The sequence below is a fragment of the Mycetomoellerius zeteki genome, unplaced genomic scaffold (genome assembly GCF_001594055.1).
Source record: "Mycetomoellerius zeteki isolate Tzet28-1 unplaced genomic scaffold, Tzet1.0 scaffold31, whole genome shotgun sequence".
Classification (NCBI taxonomy): domain Eukaryota; kingdom Metazoa; phylum Arthropoda; class Insecta; order Hymenoptera; family Formicidae; genus Mycetomoellerius; species Mycetomoellerius zeteki.
In genome coordinates this window covers 875,984-899,436 of record NW_017257294.1, presented here as the reverse complement: position 1 = coordinate 899,436, position 23,453 = coordinate 875,984, and the positions used below count along the sequence as shown (strand labels likewise).

General features: G+C 33.5%; 1 protein-coding gene across 1 annotated transcript in view; it reads right to left on the bottom strand.

The window, feature by feature from the left end:
* The window catches only part of Mp (collagen XV/XVIII-type protein multiplexin), a 121,328-nt gene that overhangs the window by 832 nt on the left and 97,043 nt on the right, over positions 1-23,453 (bottom strand). The window contains exons 3-17 of the mRNA XM_018451001.1: positions 20,108-20,189; positions 19,028-19,122; positions 17,883-18,059; positions 16,618-16,815; positions 6,731-7,091; positions 5,741-6,132; positions 5,005-5,109; positions 2,857-3,112; positions 2,090-2,164; positions 1,848-1,942; positions 1,673-1,765; positions 1,464-1,586; positions 950-1,144; positions 749-864; positions 22-220 (exon numbers count right to left, since the gene is read on the bottom strand). Coding sequence (XP_018306503.1) covers positions 22-220; positions 749-864; positions 950-1,144; positions 1,464-1,586; positions 1,673-1,765; positions 1,848-1,942; positions 2,090-2,164; positions 2,857-3,112; positions 5,005-5,109; positions 5,741-6,132; positions 6,731-7,091; positions 16,618-16,815; positions 17,883-18,059; positions 19,028-19,122; positions 20,108-20,189 — 2,562 coding nt within the window. The remainder of the gene's footprint in view (positions 1-21; positions 221-748; positions 865-949; positions 1,145-1,463; positions 1,587-1,672; positions 1,766-1,847; positions 1,943-2,089; positions 2,165-2,856; positions 3,113-5,004; positions 5,110-5,740; positions 6,133-6,730; positions 7,092-16,617; positions 16,816-17,882; positions 18,060-19,027; positions 19,123-20,107; positions 20,190-23,453) is intronic.

Genomic DNA, 23,453 nt, shown 5'->3' with positions numbered 1-23,453 from the left:
GGCATTCCGTCGTCTCCTCACCAGCTCGCTCGTCACCTCGATGCAGAGCAGCGCGAATTTATTGTCGCACGAATATCGTACTTGTTCTAACAGTCGACCGCCGGTCAACGGCGAGCCTAGTCCATAACGATCCGAGCTGCTCGAGTGCCAGGCATCGCAGTAAGTGTCCATGGCTCGGTCACCAAGTTTGTGAGAACCGTGCCACGCAACTTTCTCGGACCTGTAATTAGAACAACGTTAATTTTACGATATGAAGAAAATAGCAAGGAAATACATCGTTATGTACAGTGACTGCCAAAATTTTCGACCAACACATAATTTTATATATTTTTGTTAATCTGATTTTCAGTTTATATTATTAGTTAGTAAAATTCTTTGAAATGGGAGAGATATCTATATTAAGTACACTTGTATACTGGAGCTTTATTTATAAAGATTTCTTATATGACCAATACAATAAGATCATTCATTGACCGAAAACTTTTGGCAACCATTGCATATAATATGTGTGTGTAACATATTATACATAATAAACATTTTTAAATTAATGAGTAGTGATTAATAATGTGTGAGTAATATTGTCCGCGAATTTTAGTAGTCATTTCAAAATTAATAGAAATTCAGTATACAATTTACGTTACAATTTATGTATTTGAGGGTGGTTATACATATATTAATTTTCTTTTATGCAATAAAATCAATATATTTTCTTTTATATTTCATATGTGTATACTTTTTCTATACTAACCACGCGAAGTCAGTAAGGATATTCTTTCCATTGAAGCTGTAGATTCTGGGATTCTGAGAGAAGTACGCCCCATTTCCATTGAACATTTCTTTCCAAGAGTTGAATAGCACGTCGCCCTACGTTTCGTCGGATTATTAGTTAAAAATATTCAATTTTTAACAATGATCATCATGGTAATAAATGGATATTATTCCTAATTACCTTTATGTTAACTATAGGAAGATCTCGATCTCCTAATCTGACAATGCTATCGACATTTTGAACTCGAGAGCTGAGAAAAGCGCGGAAGGTACCTCTCAAGCCTGCTCGCCTTGCTTGTCGATAACAAGCGTAGTCTGCTCCTCGTATACCGTGCATATCTCCAGTGAACGGCTCATTCAACGCAGCCATCCTCAACTAAAAAACATAATTCGCATTGAATAAATATTTCCAATCGTAATAATAGCGCGCACATTTTTATATTTTTAACTAAAGATAAATTTACGAAAATTTTAATTAAAACGTTATATTTTTTATTTGTATGTACACACCAATTTAAAAAAATACAAAATATATCGCAAACAAATGAACAGAAAAAGTCGTAATTAAATATGGTACAATCTCACCATCCGCGGATACCACTGCATAGCATGGAAAAAAATTGCAAATTCGATATTAACATGTTTAATTTTTGCAAATGTGCGATCCGTGAAATGAGTTTAAATCGTTAACTTACTCCTGTTCCGTCGGCTTTCACGGGTATCTGGTTAATTAAGTTGGATGCTTCAAAAGGAGGGTTTGCTGGCGGTGGTGATGTCGTTGGTGGTGCTGGCGTTGTGATAGGCAAAAGTGATCCAAGCTAAGGAAGATTAAGAGAAGTTTGGTTTTAATATAATTATAGTATTCTATGAACTTATAATAGCGGTGCGATTTTTTAATACTGACTGCAATGTATTGCCATCCATTATTAACTCTGACTAGTAAAGCTTGTTCGTCTATGATGTAAGCCAGGGTCCCAACTGGACTAACACTAGACATCTGTAAACGTAAAACGAGAGTATTAAAATTAGATTTACGCGCACATGAAGAAGCAGTTATTGTTAATTATAGAGAATTTTACTTTTGTCATGGCTTCTGTATTTTGGAACGTAACAGCTCCTGGCACAATTTTCGTTGTACTTTCTAAAGGTCCCCTTGTAGCGGCAGTAACAACACCTTGAAAACAATTTTTCAAGTTTAAAAATGTAAGAATACCGACGTTAATATAATGCATGTTAATGAAATATATTTTATAAAGCATTCGAAGGAATAACGATTCTGGCGCATATTCGTTTTAATATTATACTAGACAATAAATTTTACCTAATTGCTCTTTCAGTTCTTTCAGTTGCTTGAGTTCACGTAGAGCTTTCAATTCGTCTAGACTACTTCTGGCTCCTTATGGGTATGCGAGTGTGAAATTTAATTTTGTTATTTAATAGGCATAAATAGCATGCTCGATAAAACGGGGATTCATTAAAGATTTATTCACTTTGAATAGTTTAATAAAAAATTATTATTAATTAAACTAATTGACTAATTGTTAATTTATATAATGTTATTAAATTTTGAATTAATATATAATATTAAATAAAATAAAATTTAATTAAAATTAAATGTAATTTATTTTTAATATAATAATTTATAATTCGTATTTTGAATTAAAATCAATTAAATTAATAATGTTTATGGCTCCAACAATAAATCTCGTGCAAGTAAAATGCCTGTGTGAATTTCTACGGTTGTTGATGCGTAAATTAGATACATTTATAAGGCGATAAGATAAAGTTCACAAACAATTGGAATGTACTTATCAAATGAAGTTAACTTGCAGTCTACAAAGTTTGTACTCGACCTCACCAATTATCGCACTGCATAAATTCGGAGTCGAAACGTCTGCAGTTAACTTCATTTGATAAGTACATTCCAACTGTTCGCGAATTATCTTATCGTCTTATGAATAATTTATGCACTAACAATAGCGGAGGCTCACATAGTCATATTTTTAATTTCGTTATCGAAGTGCTCTGTCACTCAAGTACCATCAAACTGTAATAACTCTCGACTTCGTAATATCTTAATGTCTTTACCTTGCCTAGGGGGGTAATAATCTCTTTCTCCGAAAACGTGACTTCTACCGATTCCGGGTTCTCCTTTCTGTCCGATTAAAGACAAACCGGGCGGACCAGGAGGTCCGGGAGGACCCGGAGGTCCTGGAACTGGATAATAGTTTCCTTTAGATGGTATTCCAGGAGGTCCGGGAGGTCCTGGAGGTCCTCTTTGGCCCTCTCTTCCCGGCTGTCCAGGAATTCCGGGAAAACCGTCGTCTCCTTTGTCGCCTTTGATCTAAAAATATATTAAAAAACCGTATTTAATGTGTGAATAAATCGGCACGATATTTTCGCAGAAGCTCGTCAATATAACCCCAAAATTGTGGTTATCAATTCCCTTTTTTCGCTGCATCCCATCGCTTCGGCAGACAGATTTGTAGGGAGTCAATAAGTAGTAAAGTATTGCCGAGAACATAGGAGCAGTTGATTTATCGGAAACGTTGAGGAATGAGATGCAATGATCGCTTAGGCGCATCACGTCGGCTTTCTGTCGACGTTTCTTCGTTGCGTTCTTTTTCACGAATGTACAGCGAAGACGGTTTACGTGCTAGGCGCGAGAGGCATCCTTTCGATCGTGGGAAGGCGATATCGGAATTTCCTGTTGCTCTTGACTGTAATCGCTCTTTCTCGAGGAATAATCTATCCTTGTCGTTATCAATGTTGTATCATGCCCTTAGAAAAATGATGGATATCTTGAACGATTTTTATCTATGCACTTTGTATTTTTATGGAATTTCCGTCGAAGAGATTTCTTTTTATTGCATTCACTAGATCTCTACGATCTCTTGGCTGATAGCCGTAAGAAATTCTGATAGGATGTCCCAGAGGTATCAAAAAAGATTTTAGAAATTGTTCAACGATTTTCTTGTCAAATTTCTTCAGGTCTCAACAGGAATCCAATCAATCAGCAGAAGGACACTCAAAGTAAAGTTAAAATTAATTAGAAAGCAAAGTTACATTTTACATTCTTAAGGATGTATGTATAGTTTTTGCAAAAAGTAATTGGAATTGATTGCCGTAGAAATGAATGATATACAATATATTATAGGTATATGAAACAATTCAATAAGTTAATATTTATATTTAATAATACAATTTTATAATTTAAGTAAAATTTTTTTATTTTATCATAATTATTTAAAAAAAAAAATATGTCTATTTCTTATTGAAATAATTTTTGATCTAAATCGCTAGCAAACTTTTTGTATTGCTTTCAAATACAATATAGAAAAATCTATATGTAATTTATTAATAATTTTTTCACTAAAAGAAATAAGTGTAATACATCCTTAAATTTTAATCCATGAAAAGATCTTAGTTTCATGATAAGGTATCCTGAAAATTTTAATCAAGGAAAAATTAGTTTCAAATTTATCGAACAAAGAATCGATTTTATAAAATATTTTGTTCTTGTATGTATAAATCGCAAGTTTTCGTAACACTTTGTTTTCTCATACAGCATAATTGTTCGTCTGCTTTACATATTTTTTAACTTGATGTTGTAATATTTGAAAGAATTGTTATTCGTCTGGTTGTGAATACGTTATACACGTACACAGGCTCGTAGAAAAGCGAAGCGTTATCGCGCGTATCAGCACGCGTTATTTGTCAGTTGTCAGCCATGACAGCTCGCGAAACTCTGTTCGCCGCGGCGGAGAAAATTTCTGTTTGGCGCAACGAATAAATCCAGCGACGAAGACGCGAAAAAAAAGGGAGCATGCCAGGCGCACTCTTGCATTAATTTCCATCACTCGCGTTGCGCCGCCCGTTGTTCAAAGACTTCCGTATCGTCCTATTCACAAGGATATATATCCCCCGCCACTTTAATCTGCCAGACCGAAACTGCGCGAGGTGAAAACCATTATTTTTATTTCCGCTCCTTCTCCACCCTCATCCCTCTCTTCTTCCTTTCAAAGGCAACATTTCTTGTTTTCGCTGCTCGCGGACGATCGACTGACGAGGTTACTCACATCTCACTCGCATGAGATTCCACTTTGAAGGGAAGCTCGGCTTGACTTCTCTATTTTCGCCTTTTGGTAGGCGCTTGGATTTATATGTAAAGTTTGGAGCGCGCGAGAGAAGTTTACATAGACGATACCACGACAAGAAACTGGAAGTTATACTTACACCGACAGAAACACCGTAAGGACTCGGTGCGCCAGGTTCCCCTTTTTCTCCCTTGGGTCCCATTGGTCCGATACTTCCCGGAATTCCAGGAGTCCCAGAACGACCCTGCGGAAGACAGTGACAGATGAATCGCTCGTTTGCGTTTTAATTAGCGCAAGGGATTTGGTTGCTGTGACACGTAGTGATATAATTTCGATATGCATTTAAACGTTTAATAAATGTTTCTTTGCGTAACTGCGATGACTAAATTCGTCCTTAATCTTACAAGAAGGTGCAAGAAAAACATTCGTAATTATATCTACTCCAGAAATTAAAAAATGGTGTATTTAGCGCTTGTGTAAAATTCATGTTGTGCGGTTTGATTAAAAGCTCACCTTCATCGAGTTCTTCGGTTGGCATTGTGGAAAAGATAAAAATAGCGTTGCTTAGAAATGAGATATTTCAAGATAACGCTATTACAGAATATTTATCCGACGTATGTTGTTAATATTGAATACTAAGATAGTATTACTTAATAATTATATAATAATTATATGCTCTCTAAATTATAAATATTAAATACTATCAATAACATTATTATTATCATCATCATTATTATTTCATTATTATACATTATTTAGCATCATTTCACATTGTTACTGTTATTCTATTCATATCTATTAATTTAGTTAATTATTTGATTAGCACTATTATATAATGTAAAAGTGAGATAACAAATCAAAATAACAAAACGTACCATCCATCCTGGTAGACCGATTTCTCCCATATTTCCTGGCTTTCCGGGAGGACCCACAGGACCAGGCGGTCCAGGTCGTCCTCTTCTACCCCGTTTTCCTTCGGCGCCTTTCTCACCTTTGATGGTGATATAGTCTCCGGAATTGGCGACGGTAGTGGCTCCAGGAGGACCTCTTTCACCTCTTTCGCCTTTAGCGCCAGGTATACCGGGTAATCCTGATACTCCGTCTTTACCCGGTTCGCCTTTATCTCCTTGAGGCCCTTGAATACCATTTATTCCGGGAATACCAGCTGGCCCGGCGTCACCCTTATTGCCCTTTTCGCCCTTTGTGCCCTTATCGCCCTTGTATCCCCGCGCTCCACTATCGCCCTTATCCCCTTTTGTGCCAAATCCTTGATTAAATAACATTTCAAATATTATATTTTGTTGCTCTCGTTTTGACGCAATTATAGATATTGAATTTTTTCATATAAAAAAGCATTGTTAATAATCTAAAATCTTTAACTGGTAGAATCATATTTGATATTGTATAAAATATCCGATAAAATCCAAGAGATATCAAATTTTCTTAGCTTTTTACAATACTTTTCTTTACAAATTTATATAATATATGTATCTTCATTTTGTTTATTAAAAATAATTATTAATAAAATAATATAGACATAAATAATAAATGATAGCATTACGTTTTCATGTGACGCAATTATAGTATCATTTATTTAATTTTATTTCTCTTACTTAATTAGATTTATTCTCATCAGTTCAATTTCGAATTATAATTATATAATATCATTAATTTAATTTTACTTAATGTTTTATTAATGTCAAACTAATTTTGTTACGTTGAAGACTAATAGAACAGTTAATAAAAAAAAAGCTAACTTTGTTATATGAAAGGTAAGATTACGTAAAAAAAATCAAGCAAGTGATTAAATGAATAAATATTGGACTAAATTCGTCATTGCTATGTTTAAAGAAAAATCTGCTCACCTAGATCTCCCACATTTATACCACCGGAACCGCCCACACCGGGTGGACCGGGTGGTCCTGGAGGTCCCAATTTTCCTTCAGGCCCTGTATCGCCCTTATCACCTTTTTCTGCCGGTCGCCCATTTTCTCCAGGTGCGCCGGGTAATCCAGGTGCACCGGGTGCGCCAGGTTCACCTTTGAAACCCTGAATTCCTCTGGGACCATCTTTTCCATGATCGCCCTTAACACCTTTGTATCCAGGTTCGCCTTTGATGCCTTTGGATCCAGGTATTCCAGCTTCGCCTTTAGGACCGGGATTTCCTGAAATGCCTGGCTCACCCTTTTGTCCGGGAAGTCCTGGTCTCATTGTGATACCTTCCGGCTAGATAGACAAGTATTAAAATAAGAGATTATTTTATGTAATTGATGAACTTGCATACATATATGAATAGTTTATTGGGATCTTATAATTTGGAAAAGGAATTCTAAGTATCGGAGAAGATATTTACGATGCAATCAGAATGCTCCAGTCCGTACTCACTCTGTAAATATTTCGAGGTTTCCAACTAGGCTGCATGCGCATAATAATCGAAATTTCCCCATTAGATCGTTGGAATAATGTTGCGAGACTGAAAGCCTCGCGAGCCGGCCTGACACTGCCGTCTATACGTTTGCATCGCTATTGATTAGTAGCGAACAATTGTTGCACGAACAATTGTTGATGGTACATGATTCGCAATTGCTTTAGTGTAAATCGATTTACGCAATAGAATCGTAAGTGCAAATTGCATTCTTAAATACGGAAGTTTCTTTCATTTGCTACATAATTTAGATTCTTTTAAAGACGAAGTAAGTTTTTAGAAAATAACGGAAAAGGAGATTTTTTTTTATTTGCTTAATACGTTTTAATTTTATGGACAATATAAAGAGTATATGTATGTATTATACGGAGAAAAATATTTATTTATTACTAACAAATACGGAGTTGTAAAATTTATATGTTAAATTTAACACGCTTTACATATCCAAATGCTCCACTCAAATTTTTGTGTTTTAATTTAAACACAAAATGAATATGTTAGAAAGTAACGTTGAACATCATGTAAAAATTAATACACAAATGATATATTTTGACACAATTTAGAAATAAATTGTGGAGACATATTTTTTTCAACAAAATTAATATTTATATAATATATTAAATTATAATACTCTGTGTGTATTATTCACAAATATCTCACGTTTAAAATAAATTCTATGCGAGAAAAGATTAATTATCATTCTTCTTCGCAGTGGATTATCACGCAATTCGCACGATATTCAGTACGTAGGTCTTTAAATCGAACGAAATAGGTTGATATAGAAAATACTTGATACTTTCAAGCTTTTCTTTTTAATATTTTCTTCTACAGTCCGTGAGGCGATTATTTTCTGTTTCGCATTAGTATGGCATTTCGCTATAAATCATGTCACTGCGATTTCTGTATATCTATATATCAATGCCATCGTTCGTTTCATAACTAGTTATATCCATTCAGAGTTCCTTCAAACGGTTTGAAACTTTTAGACTTCTTCGGCTATTGATAGAGCAACGATATAGATATATACTTCTCCATTTCTTATATTCAACTACTTATACATCGGCATATAGTTCTTTCTTTTTATAAAAAATTATGAGAATTATTTACGCATCCATCTTATTTCGTAATAAATAGCTTTGTTGTTTGGAAACATATTAATAACAATAACGATATTATTTGGTTCAATTAATGACATGCTTTACATTTCGTTAATATTTCATATTGATATTGTATATAATATATTCATAGTATTTGCTATTTGCACATTTATCCAATTAATATTTAACGGGTCTTATTCGCAGTAAAATTTATTCAAATCTTTCTCTTCCTCTCTCCCTTCTTTCCTCCTTCCTTCAAGTCGTAAAATTAGACAACTCATCCCGTATCTTTCTTAAAATTCAATGGCACTTTTATTCACACTGAATTCTTCCTACCGCGTATATACAGCATGCACCTATAAATCCGCTTCTACTTTAAAGCAGTTCTCTGGCGGTAATACATTGTGGCGTAGCCTTAATACAATTTCCGAATTTTCTCTTCTACCCGGTTCTGTTCATTCAAATTCCAGTCTGCACGATCGCTCGCGCTGGGGAACATCTACCGAACCGATCGGCGCAGTGGCTCGCACACATGTACATACACATTGAAACGCGCGAACATCTGAATCGAGTATTATTGGCCCGTCTTCAACTACCTTCCAGGACGCAACACCCGCGCATCTCCAAGCCTGCCTTCCTTCCTACCTGGCGTACACTTAGCCGGCACATGCAGTAGGCAGCCTAGAAATTGGTTTCTGTATTCCCCGGGGAAATCGGGCTCTTGCACATTCGAGGAAGGACCGAGGTGCGAGGCGGGGTCACGTAAGATAACCGTTGCTGTATGCATGTGCGCACCGGGTATCTGTCTTTGCATGAACTGTCCCGACGACAAGATTGGTCTCTGATCTTACCGTGAAATATTTAGGCCTTGTTCAGATACGTATTTGTATTCTAAACTCTGGTCCATTTGAATTCTATGTCTCCACGGTCAAGCAGTGATCAAACTATTTGTAAACCAAATCGGTCGGTTGATATTTCTTATTTCGTAATAATTATGGAAATAATCTAAGGAAAATTCGAAATACGTTATTATTTAAAGATTAAAGTAAAGATTCACTAGTCAGGAGGTTCTGATCACTCTCAACTGTTTCCTGATAGGACAATCTTGAACTAGGCAAACATGGCCAAACATTACAATTGGACACACAACTCACTACAATTGGACATTCAACTCTTTTTCTTGTAAAATGATACAAATTTTTATTATCATATCTTGTTTAACGAAATATTTTGCTATAGGTAACGCATATTTTTACCAATAATAGTTTGTTGTACTTTATGGCTGTATTCGGTTTGGACGATCACGTATGCATCATAAGTGCTTTCCTATATACTCTGCAATAAAGAACGAAATATTGCCGCCGTACTTTGTCTCCGTGTTCAGACTCTGACTAGAGGTTCTCTAATTTAAAGTGACACAAAAAATACCGATCGAAACTAAAATATTATGTACAATTATTATTAGATTAAGTACTTTAGTTAAAATACTATTATATTTTTATAAAAATAAATCTAGAATTAAATATATTTTCAGTATTAATAATTTAAATAATTTTATTAAGTAAAATAATTAAGTAAATAATTCTATTAAGTAATTTTGACTAATTTGAAATAATTTATATAAGTTCTCCTAAAGAATATCGATATTTTAATTTTTAATTATTTGAAAAGTGAAATAGATGAACCTGAACATCTTTATCAAATAAAAGTTGACTCTATGTCAAGCAACGAATTTATTATTAAAGATTTTAGTTTCTGTTATATATTAATAGAAGTTAGAATATGTCAAATATACCTGATACGATCAAATTTTAATTTACTCATTTCTCATACGGTTAGTTTTCATTGAACGAAATATTGTATAAGTATACTCGTATATTTGGTGAGGAATAAATAAAATACGACCTGTTTCGACAGCCTAGAAGACAAAGGCTCCTCTTAACTCGCCACTCTATTTCAGATTGTGACGTCAGAAGTGAGAAAATACACAATAAAAATTCTTGTAAAATATATCAATCTGGAAATTTGTTTCAATAAAACAATATTTGACAATTGATAGAATCGACTTGTAAAATGTATCGAAAAATTTTGTTTGTTTCGTTAATTAATAAATAATCATATATTTGGAAATAAATTATGTGATAAAAAATTAAATAAGCTATATTTACAGCTACGATAAATAAAATTAATAATGTATAGAAATATGATTTAATTTTTCCTCGAATTAAGAAGATGTGTAGAGTTCTCGATATATTTTATGAAACTATTTTATCGATTGCTGTTTTATTAAAAAATATTTCTAATCAAACATAATTTGCAAGAAATTTTATTATATGTTTTTTCGCTTCTAATATCATAATATGAGGTAGTAGTGATGAGTGAACAGGGCACGTATTAGGTATGTTTGGAATTATATGCAGAATAGATTCCGCGATCGGAAACGTTCAATTATTCCCTAGATTTTTATTGTGTTTTCTAGGGAAAATAGAATTAATTCCGGGTAGCGATCATGTAACTTTTTCCCTAGGGCAGAAACGTGAAAAGTGAAAATTTTTTGTATGTATGTGTGTATATGTACGAACATACATACATAAAAAAAAGTTTCACTTTCCACATTTTCGCTCTAGCGAAAAAGTTATATGATTGCTACCTAGATCGGAACTCCGTTCCGAATAATACATGTCCAAAAGCGTTACATGCCAGCAACGCTTTAGAATCATCAGTCACGAATATTATAACAACTTTGACATTGTTCCCTTCTTGAGAATATTTATTAATGACATCCATCCGGTGCTAACAGGCATATAACATATAGCGCCGCAGTTCTATTGTATTTCACAGATTGCCCTATATTTAATGGCTTTAATGTACGTATGTACATATATTCGGCGATACAGGGGTTATTGTATTGCAGTCGCAATTTGTGATTTTCCTCGACTCCTAAGCAAAGTTATAAGCTTACCATTTCGTTATATCGTAAAACCGCATGTTTCTTTTATGGTTGCTTGAATCATCGACATTGCTGCATAATCACAATGCTACATGGAGAAAATTTTCTTTTAAAATTTCTCCCGAAAATATGGTAGTCGTGGTACAATACAATATTTTAAACATTTTTACCATGCACTTCAGTAAAATTGATCAAACTTATTTTATACTTCATTGTAATTTTATTAATGAATGAGAGAGCTTTACATTAAAATTTTTTGAAATACAATGTTGTCCCACGACTGTCATATTTTCAAGGTAAATTCTAAAAAAAAATTCTCCGTGTAGAATATATTGCACGATAGACGGTATAATCGAATTCGCCAAGTAATTATTCTTTCCATTCTTCTGTAACGTGCTCAGTTCTTTATAAGAAAGAACTTACGTATTAAGTACAAGCGCGAGAAGTGAGATTTTTGTATTAGGTGAGTGCAAAAGTTCGTGTTCGATTTAAAAAAATTTTTATGTAAGTTCAGGACGCAATATTTTACTCAAATTGACAATCATATTAATCGATAAAGCAAAGTTTTAGCTTTAAGAATCTGTGTTTTAAATTGTGATGTGATGACTTTTAACGAAGTTAAATCAGAGAAGTAATGAGAGAATAATCAGAGTTAAAATGTTCCTTTTATTTAATCTGAACAATTCAAATAATATAATAAAGGTAACAAAGATAACAAAAATGTTTTAGAAATATTTAAAAAAATGATTTTATAAGACTAAACTTTTATGTTAGACAGTTGAAAATTTTTGCAAATGGTTTTTGGACACATGACATGCTCACAAAGTGAGAAAAAAATTTTCTATTTTGTTTAACTTGTAGTTTTCTATATGTAAAAATTATCAAACTCGCAGAAATTCGAAAAACTTAATGATTCTCGAAAATAGAGATTTTAAACTTTAAATTCCTTTCTAAAATGATAAACTTTAAATTTTGTATACTAAATTACTGTTTGAGTTTATTGAATATTAAATTAGGCACGAAGTTTTGCACTTGCTTAATATAACTTCATATTTAAAGGAGAAATACAATATCTATTATATCCAATATTAATATCCATTTCTAAGATTTATTTAGATCAGAATCAAGTGTAAAAATGTTTTTGGAGAGCATCGTACCGATACATATTCATCATATCTATATTATCTCTCGTTAGATTAATAAAACTCGAAATTACCATACAGTATCAAATGGATCAAGTTGACGCTCATAGTAAGCGATAAAATGTAATTGAAGAATTATAATGTTACATTAATGACATTTATCGGGTTCATTTATTATAATGCGTGGGTAAAATTCAAATATATACATAAATAATCCTACAATGGATTATTATCTCGAGTAAGATTACAGCAGCAGAAAGCTCTCAATGTTTTCCGCGCTTTCAGCTCCGAGAGTAACGAGATTTTCCTCTGTTGCGACGTCTCAACAATTACCAGGCTAGGTCAGCTCGGCCTTTTTTCCGGCGATGTAACATTTGGAAACGTGCCACCGGCATGAAAACAGAAAACCGTATTGTGCGGGACTGCATTCTTTCTCTCTCTTTTTCCCCCTTTCATTTTTTACATCTTCGTAGAGGGTATGAGGGTATGAGGGTGGGATAAATATTGCGTCACCGCGCTGATCTTTCAGCGATATGCGGGTGCATCCGCGTCACGGGTTTGTGTCGTTGATAAAGCGGAGCGATTCGGTTCGATAGCGTGGCGATGATGCCCTCCGTTCTGCCACGCTGCTCGCCACTATATTTCTGCGACGACGTCGTTGCGTTTTCCGCCGCGAAAACCGCTAACAAGAGAACAAGGTGAAAAACGACTGCATCTCCGGGGGTAAATTGACGGTTTGAGGTGCGACAGGATCGTTACGTCCCCGCGACAGCGCGGAGATTTCTTTTCTCTCCTGTGGCCAGAAACGGGTTTCAGGAATTGAACCACTACCGCTGACTTTGACATGGAATATCAATCTTAAGTAGATTTAGCTTGTTCCATGCGTTATCCGAGCGTTGCCAAAATCGATGTTTGTTCCAAGGAATTATTGCAAGTTGGGAAATCGAAAAGATTGTAAAAGATAATCAAATCATTGTAAATGTACAACTTTCCCATAAATATAAAGCATTTTTAATTTATTCTCTTAAAAATACTGGCGGTAATAAAAGACAAAGGAAAACTAACATAATATATTAATATTGTTATAAAAATAAATATTATTTTTATTTATTTGTATTTATATTTATTTACTTTTATTTATTTTTCAATAAAACTTTTTAATTTATTTTTCATTAGATATAAAATGCTTATGTCAATTTTTAGGAGCGTTTTATACTTATAACCAAGGTTATAATAGAATACTGAAAAAGTAAAGAAAGTAAAACTAAAAAGAATTTACGAATATTTTAGCGCGATGAACAAAATCAAAATAATAAAATTATTTAACGAGTAATATCTACATTTTGTTTTGTACATTGAGAAAGATATAGTCAATTTTAATAAATATTTAGTTCAATACTGCCAACTAAACATTTACTTACAGTAAATAAATATTTGTTCAGTAAAAAGAATGATTGTTAAATCAAATTAATGTTTCTTGTACCAAATAAATATATCTTTATATTTAATAAATATTTAGTTAGTAGTGTTCAACTAAATATTTATTAAAATTGACTATATTTTTTTCAGTATAGTAATATCACGTTTGTAGCTAATATGATAATAGCAATTATAATGATAAGAACAATAAAGTTATTATAATTTCTTTCATTTTTCTAGCACGCATTAGTCTTTTAATTTTTGCCGTTATTGGTCGAGTTTTTTTTTTATATTCTTTGAAACAATTGAAACGTTGTAGGTACCGTTATAGAGAAAGTCGGAAACATTGTAACTACACTTCGTTACAAGGTCGGGCTAGGAAAAGCGTTTGTTTATCGAGGAAAATGGGAAGAGGGAATTTTTTGTGTTTACGGGTAGCGTCCCCGAAACTACACATTCGTTCATACATACGCTAAAACTTTTACCGTCGTTAATATCGCACATATGCAGATGTATTGCCATGTGCTATAGGTACATCGTTTTAATATCGCAGGCCTGTTAACGCGATTCGGGACCATTTTTTGTATGCTGACAAAAAATCGAGTGAGATTCGCCACGTTTTTAAGAATAGATCGCAATGGAAAAGGAGAGAAAGAGAGAAAGTATTCAACGGGAAACACGAACGAGAAAAGGGAGGAGGCCGAGGATCGGACTTACAGCTCGACCGTTATTACGTGCACAGTTTCTTATTCCCCGCGGGGCGATACGCGTTCCATTCCCATTCAACGAATTTCTTGTCGGATCGCGAGTGGGAACAGGATCGCTGTAGTTGTCGTTTCGGTACACGTAAAAGCAGTAGCACGGGGAGCCGTACACTGCGACGTGGCCCAACGATGGCTTGGGATACACCTTCGCGTGCATTTTCATGCACTTCGGAACGCGATATCATGGATAATATAGTAATAATACTTTGCCATCTCAATAACCAGATATAAATTGGATTGCCTGCTTTAACATCCTTACCATACACGATTAATGTTATAAATTCTTTCATAGCATAATTTCGATAACCTAACTTTGTCTTTTATATATTTAATAACAAAAATGTAATTGTAATAAATATAATAAGTGCCACATTGCGTCACTTTTCGATTTAAAACTCTTGTTCATTCATCATATACTTTAGATTGTGATGCCTGAAACCATATAATAAAAATTCTTGCAAAATATATTAATATGGAAATATTAATTTTCAATAAAACAGCATTTACGATCAATAGAAACGATTTGTAAAGTATACTGAAAACTCTCCTTTCATTAATTAATAAATAATCATAATCTGGAAATTAATTATGCATAATCAAAAATAAATCAGCCATGTTCACAAATATGACAAACTGTCAAATTAATAATGTAAAAAAATAAGTAGGATTGAGTTTCCTCCCAAAATGAGAATATAGTTTTATAAATCTATTTTATCGATACATTTTATAAATCTATTTTATCGATTATAAATATTGTTTTATTAAAAAATTTAAGTATAATTTGCAAGAATTTTTATTGTGTATTTTTCACTTTTAATGTAAATCTGAAATAGTAGTGATGAGTAAACGAGCTTTTTAGTTTATAGTATCTCAAAACTTAAACTGTCTATTTTTTCAAATAAATAGCTCAAATAACAGAATTATTCTTAATACAAACAATTCTTATCATACAGAAACAGTTTGTCTTGAGAAAAGTTTACTTAAAATACCAACCTATTTCTGTTTATTTTAACAAATATTAAATATTTGTTCAAGTAGTTTTCATACAATGATAGTTACAAATGATAAGGCAAAAATGGTTAACTGGGATAATTTGCTGAGTTAATATACAGTGGATGGCGTCGAACGCGATGTTTAAATAGCATACTTTTGATAATAACTCGACGATTCCGCGAGAGAAGATATGACCCACCATTTCCCTCTGAGTTTCTCGTTGCCGCGTGTCCGTTTCGGGAAAATAGCGAATAATACGACTGAGCTAGATTTATACAAGGATAATGAAAATTTCTTGAATGGAGATACTTATCTACTTATTATAGCGATGACTTTGTACGGTCGGGCGCGCCTGAATTTCCGCTACTTCGTCAGTAATCGCGTACACAATAAATGTTCTTCTCTAGCAAATTTGTCAATGTCATATCCCTTGCGTTAACATTACCTCTCCATTCGTCCGGTCTTCTTTTTATATCGCTGTTATATCCAGCAGAAACCATTTAGACAAACATCCTGCCTTTTCTTCCAGCTTCTCATTTAACGATAATAGAATGTATTAAATTTTTTATTCTATTACAATAATTATCCACTGTTATGTAGTTATATTATTAAATAGTTCACACAAGCATTGTATAATGTTATGCTATCCATAGTCATTTGAAGGAATGCAATATTTCTTATTTAATAAAGCATAAAGAGAATTGTTGAGAAAGATAACTGTTATCGTCATATTCTTTTCTGTTACAATAGCGTGGCCATTGATAATTAACAATAATAGAAAGTAAATACAAATATCAGCGAAAATTTTATGTCGTCGCGAAAATAGCGAATATAAAGAAAATCTCGCGGGGATAAGTAGAAATAGTGAATGCAAGCCGCAGAGAAGGCACCGGAGAAAATATTTTAACTTGGCTTTCGCCCTCAGCATGATAGATCATATTCAAGCATGGCAATCTACTTACGTCATAGCCAGAAAATTCTCCTTTTCCAGGCGGCCCCGGCGGACCTTGCGCACCCTTTTCACCGGGTATTCCATCTCGACCCGGTTCGCCCTTTTGACCTTGAGAACCTTCCGGTCCCGCTATTCCAATATCACCCTTGTCACCTTTAGCCCCGGACGGACCATGCAGTCCTCTTTCTCCTGGCGGTCCTGCCGCACCCTGAAATCATCACATTAATTAAGCATAATTCAATTAATTATGTTTAACGGTATTATCCTTTTAATGAACTGAAGCACCAAAAATGATATATATGGTTTTAAACTGAAAAAAATTAAGTTTTGAAAAAAGAATTGAAAGAGAATTTGAGAAAGTTTATAATTCAAATTAATGACTTATAAAATTTAAAAATATATAATGGTAATAAGGCTCAATAAATTAAAAATATCAAAAAGAAATAGGGCTACGAACCATAGGTCAATCAACATAGTCTAAATTAATAAAATAAACATAAACATAACACAATAAACTTTAATAACTGCCGGCAATGAACAATACAAACGTTTCGATCCCTATCGGATCATTATCAATGTTGGAAATGAATACAAAAACAAAGAAAATATATAGAATTAAAAATTAGAACTTCCCTCTCATCTCGCAGTACTTTCGCCAACATATTGAAAATGTACGATGTGAAATCGATAACATGTTTCTCCGTTAATGTGCAATGTATGATTTCTTATACTGTGTCAGTATACGAACGAAGAAAGACAAGATTTTTCACTCTCTTCGCATTTGTCTGATTAAGATCCACTTTAAGAAATCATACATTGCACATTAACGGAGAAACATGTTATCGATTTCACATCGTACATTTTCAATATGTTGGCGAAAGTACTGCGAGATGAGAGGGAAGTTCTAATTTTTAATTCTATATATTTTCTTTGTTTTTGTATTCATTTCCAACATTGATAATGATCCGATAGAGATCGAAACGTTTGTATTGTTTATTACCGGCAGTGTTATTAAAGTTTATTGTGTTATGTTTGTTTATTTTATTAATTTAGACTATGTTGATTGACCTATGGCTCGTAGCCTTATTTCTTTTTGATATTTTATAAAATTTACTTTTTACAATTATATTTTAATATTCGCTACATTGTTAGATGTCTTTTACTATATAAAGATATCATGTTAAATAAAATTGGTCATAAGTAGTTTAAATATATGTCACTTTCAGCGTTATCGTTAAATCTTATTGCTAGAATCATGAGAACGAGAATCATTACCGTGAGACCCATTAAGCCCTGTTTGCCCTCTTGTCCGGGTACTCCTGGCTCGCCCTTCGGCCCTTGTATCATCTTTGGCATCGTAAAGGAAGACATTAAGGCCGTGGCGTTGCAGGTGCAAGTGCCGGGGTCTCCCTTCTGACCAGGTGGTCCCTGTGGTATCTTCATTAGCCAATCCTTGAAATATCAATATATTTAATGTCGCTGTTGCATTTGATACCGCTCCATCAGAATCAGTTATAATAGCGTTAACGATCGAATATTAGCAAACTATTAGTCGCAATAATGAATAAAGCGATACAATCAAGTTCCGACGGTGTCTAAAAGCAAATACGCATGTACACCAATAACAGCGTACCAATAACAGCGGAAGATAGTAAGCGCCGTGAAAGCGGCTTTGGTGTAATCAGTGTTACATGCGACAGGCGCCGGTTCTCTGGTGTCGATGCTAAATTGACTCACGCGAATAACAAGATAAATGAGTGATCCCGGATTCAGGCGTATTCAGGCCATCTTCAATATCGTACCTGTGCACGGATCTGCGGACGCGATCGCGGTCTCTATAGTTAATATTACATGTCTACACCTACAGGAAGCACAGACACTTTCCCCGAGTAATGAAAACTTACACTGTGATATATATGAGATATATGATTAGCTAAATAGTATAATACTCGGAATAATATAATTTAATAAATAAATTCACGAATAATTAAATTTTGAAATATTAAGATAAAGCATAATTTTTATTTTTTAATTGCAATGTTGCAGGCATATTATGTTATTATAAGTAATTCGCTATATTGAAATTCTTTCATGTTTTATTACAAACAGGAACACACATTTGTGTATAATAATTACAAAATAAAGGGCCACAATAATAATTGCAATAAAATATAATAATTATATTATTCTCATCAATTGGAATAACTTCTTAATAAGTTATTCTAATTATGATTAAATACGACTAAATAATAATTTCAACCAATATTAATTCAATCATTATTAATTATTCAACTGTATTGATTTAGGCATTATTAGAGAAAGCACAAGAAATAATAATCGTTTTTAGGACAATTCATCGTGGTTATCCGTAAAAAAAATTAGTCCGTAAAAAAAGTTCGTTGATTGAATAATGCACTCACCTCGTCGCGACCAGGCGGACCAGGAGGCCCTGGAGGACCTCTGACACTCTCGCCCTTGTCCCCTTTGTCACCCTTTTCACCTTTCGGACCTTTATCTGAAAAAAAAAAACGAATACGCGCCGCCGTAAGTCCACGCAACTTCGTCGTTCTCTGTTTTGACACGCCATGGTGATTTATGCGCGCGAAAAGTAGATTAAAAAAGTTTGCTTCATATTTTATCATCGTTTCTTCGACGCGATATCTCTGAAGTCGACGTTGCGCATCGACGTCGACTATAGCGAAATTAATAAACGATTTTTAACGCGCTGTCCTATCTTTACTAAGCTAGGGATGTCGGATCGGATAAAAAAAAGAGAGAAAGAGAAGATATTAATGTTTTGGTACATTGATTAATTGGAAAACTGTCAGACTAAAACTGTCCCAAAATACTGATACGATATATTGATCTTTTATGGATAGTTTAAATTTTTGAATACCTCCGCAATAAATTAGATAAATGTCGCGAGCGTTACAAAAGATAATAAAAAAATATATTGTATTTGAAATCGAGAAAAAATAATTTGATATACATTTCTTATAAAACGAATGAAAATCTTGTAATAACAGTGTATACACATCTAGTGTAATAAATGACGAAAAATGGAAATATCGATTTAGCAGTTTCAATCGTTTGATTGAAAAATATAAAAGCGAAATGATTTTAATTAATTTACCTGGATCGTAAAAAAAAATAATTTGATTTACATTTCTCAAAAGAATGAAAGTCTTGTAAAAACAGATAAATGTACTTTAGTAATGTAATAAAAGGGAAAAATGGAAATATTGAATTAGCAGTATCAATCATTTAATTAAATCGGGGTAAAATGATTTTAATTGATTTGGGTTATTTTAAGAGACAAGAGAGACAGAGAGATTAGTAATTTCATGAATTGGTTATTTTTTTGACGTTCTCAATTACATATATGACATCATGTAGAGTGGACATCTTCTAATTTGTTAGAACGAGATTCAACGATAAAGCGTTATACTTTATAAGCGGTTAAAAAATCGTTACTGCGGCTACTTGATGGTCTTACTCACAATCTGGATTCGGAGGCGGGGGCGTGATGAATGGCGGTGGGTTACTCTCCTCGCTTTTGTCTTCGTCCGCATCTCGACCGATCTGAAAATGTATCATAAGCAGAGCCGATAAGATCGGATTGCGTCATCTCGTTAACGATGCATAATAGGACGATTATCAACGTCGTTGTAGTTGCCCTCGATTGCTAATTCAGGATTCGGTGTAGGCGCGAGTAAACAGCGTGTACTTTTTATTTACAGTACTTAGTTGCGACGTGAATAGCGAAGCAGCGGTCGGTTTATCGATTGCTTACCGATTAGTTATTTTAAATGCAAATTGCAGGTATATATTAAATCACACTGTTGAAGCGACACACGCGGGAATGTGTGTCGACCGTTTTCGATTAGTTTCGCGAAGGGACGACAAATATTTGCGAATTGTTCATTTAAATATTATTGAAATTCACACAATATAACCGGATTTATTTTTTACTGCAGATAATCGGTTGCGTTATGATGGAGCACAAGAATTAAAATCAATTTGGAATTGTATTATCTACAAGATAGGATCTAAAAACTGAGACACAATAAAAGAACAGAACATAATGTAAGCAACAAAATTTAATGTTACTAATATATATGAAACGAGATAATCTTAGGAAATGTGCAATTATTGTTCTTATGTTTCATCATATTCCAACTGTCATAACTGCCATCGCAAATTGTTAGTCAGTAGTATAAATGATCGCATGCGCGCCAGTTGTGAACAATGCAATGTCCAAGTAAAGTTCCTCAGACGTGATACCGGACCTGTCTTGTACGCTAAAAGCGAATAATACATCAAGCAGTGACGGTGATTAATGAAGTTTCAAGCCAATCAGGCAGTATGGTTAGCACACATGACACCAGCCCTAAGTGTTTTCCGATAATTATCGGTAACGATGGCGCTTTATCGGACTGAGTTGACGTCCGGTCAGGATTTTTCGGCGATCGGAACGCGTTCTTACGTTATTACAAAAACTATCATTTCCTATTTCCGTTATCTGAAATCTGTTAAATTTGCTCGAATATGCCAAAGATACCGCTCATATTTCCGATTTTATTCATATTTTCTTATTTGGGGAAATATTAATGAATATTAGAAAATATTATTAAATGTTAGAATATTCGATTGTGTTATTATTTTATGAGATTTTATAATACCTTACCTTCTGCGCATATTTATAAAATACGCATTTATAGAATAATAGCGTTTTTCCAATAAACTTTCAATCATTATATATATAAACAATGTGGGAATATGAACGAATGATCTATAGTTATCAATAATTTAAAAAATTTAATATGATGTTTAAAATTAATCATATAAATAACTTTATTATAATCTATATCATTTGTATGCTTAATTTACTTATACAATACCAGTTATATTAATCTAAATATTTTGGATTATTCTAAGTAATCAATAATCCATGATGCGTCCCGGTCTTCCCTGTATAAAAGTATTAAAGTAGAAATATAAAAAAAAATTTACGAAATATTTTATATTTTATGTCAAAATGTATAAGAATAAAGTACAAAGTATCTCATAAACTATTAACTTCGATCTATCTTAATACTTTTATATGCAGAATAATTAAAAGAATCATATTATGTAAAAAAATCATATAATTTTATTTAAAAAAATGGCGATAACATTCATGTGTGACTTTGAAAAAGTGATATATTCAAAAATTAAATTTACCATTATTTGTGCTCCTTTATGCCATACAACTTTTATCTGAATATATTTTTGATTCGATCTCTTACTCAGCAAAGTTATAAGAGATGATTAGTTAGATGGAACATCCTGTATATTTCATATATGTGTGTGTTATAGATATATATAAAAATCTATAACGCATTATACAATATACATATATGTAATTCTAAAGCAGAAAAGCATGATATTTATTTCTTTTTGCTAGCGTAAAAAAAGAACGCGTTATATATTTCATTTCTAAAAATGGTGACAGCTCGTGATATAATTCATTTTTCAAAGGCTCGATTCGATCATTTTAAATGGAGTTATTTGTGACCGTTCGTGCAGTATGACTTGTACAAATCCCAACAATTAATATTTCCAAATTAGTATTTATTACAAACTAATATTTTTTTCTATTGCAATATTTTTTAAAACAATTTAATAAAAGGAAACTTCGTAGCAGGTAGTATTTCTCGTTACAATAAAGATTTTGATTTTTTATTGAGAATTCTGTAAAAATTTTTTCACGTATTTTTAGTTACATTGCGTATTCAAACACTACAAACATATACGCGCGCGAACAAAAAATACATTTCTGTTGCGCTACTTCAATAACGCATAGTATCGAGTAAAACAAAAGGAGTAGCCTCAGTATCTTTATACAAGTTACATTTATTATATATACGTTTCGCTTATTTCACGCTACGGTAAATTTATAATTTCGCATTTAAATTAGGACCATTTGTTATTAAGGATATAACAGTTATTTACAAATACAATACATTCGTATAATGAAAATTTAGAAAATAAAATGACAATAACTCGTAAATAAACGTTATGATATGTTATAATGAAGACCTGCAGAATGCAATTGTGTTATTATATCGTAACATTTGCACAAAAGATACCTCCAGGTTGTTAATCGATCGTTATTATCTCACTTTTGTATTCATCCGACTTTGTCAGAATTTATAGCGCACATAATAATAATAATAATAATGCGCAATTCTTACGTGCTATTTCGATATCCGCCCGACTACGTGAGATTTACGGTGCTCGGTGTAGTTTGAATAATTATATGTATTTCGACGTGCACACACACACATGGGGGTTATATCGCGAACCGACGAAAACGTGCGTACTGGGAATACGGACGGGGTTTTCAGTTTCGGCGAGAGAGAAGTTTTAGCCAGTTGCTGCGCGGCACTCGTCATGTTTAATTCGTGCTTTTTTCCCACCCACCTTCCCCCTATATAAACTCACGATGATGGTGAAATTACGCAGGTATCCACACGTACACGCACACGCGCGTACAGATAACTAAGGGAAACGATTCGGTTTCCGTAACACCTGCCGCACGATCGCAGATACACGTAGCATCGCGACGACACGTCGCTCCGGGCGTTATCCTCAAAATCGTTCACCCGGTACATACTCTGATCAGCTCTCCCATGCACGATCGCGTCTTTGCATCCCGCTACCGTACATTTCCGGGGCTTTCCGCGAGAGTGGGATTTCACGGGTGAAATAAATTCCGTTCTTCTTTGCGAGCTAAGAAAAGCTCCCCCGTGCACGAGCGAGTCCGATGCGGCTGAACTTCGACTGAATTTCCGGGTGAGCGGA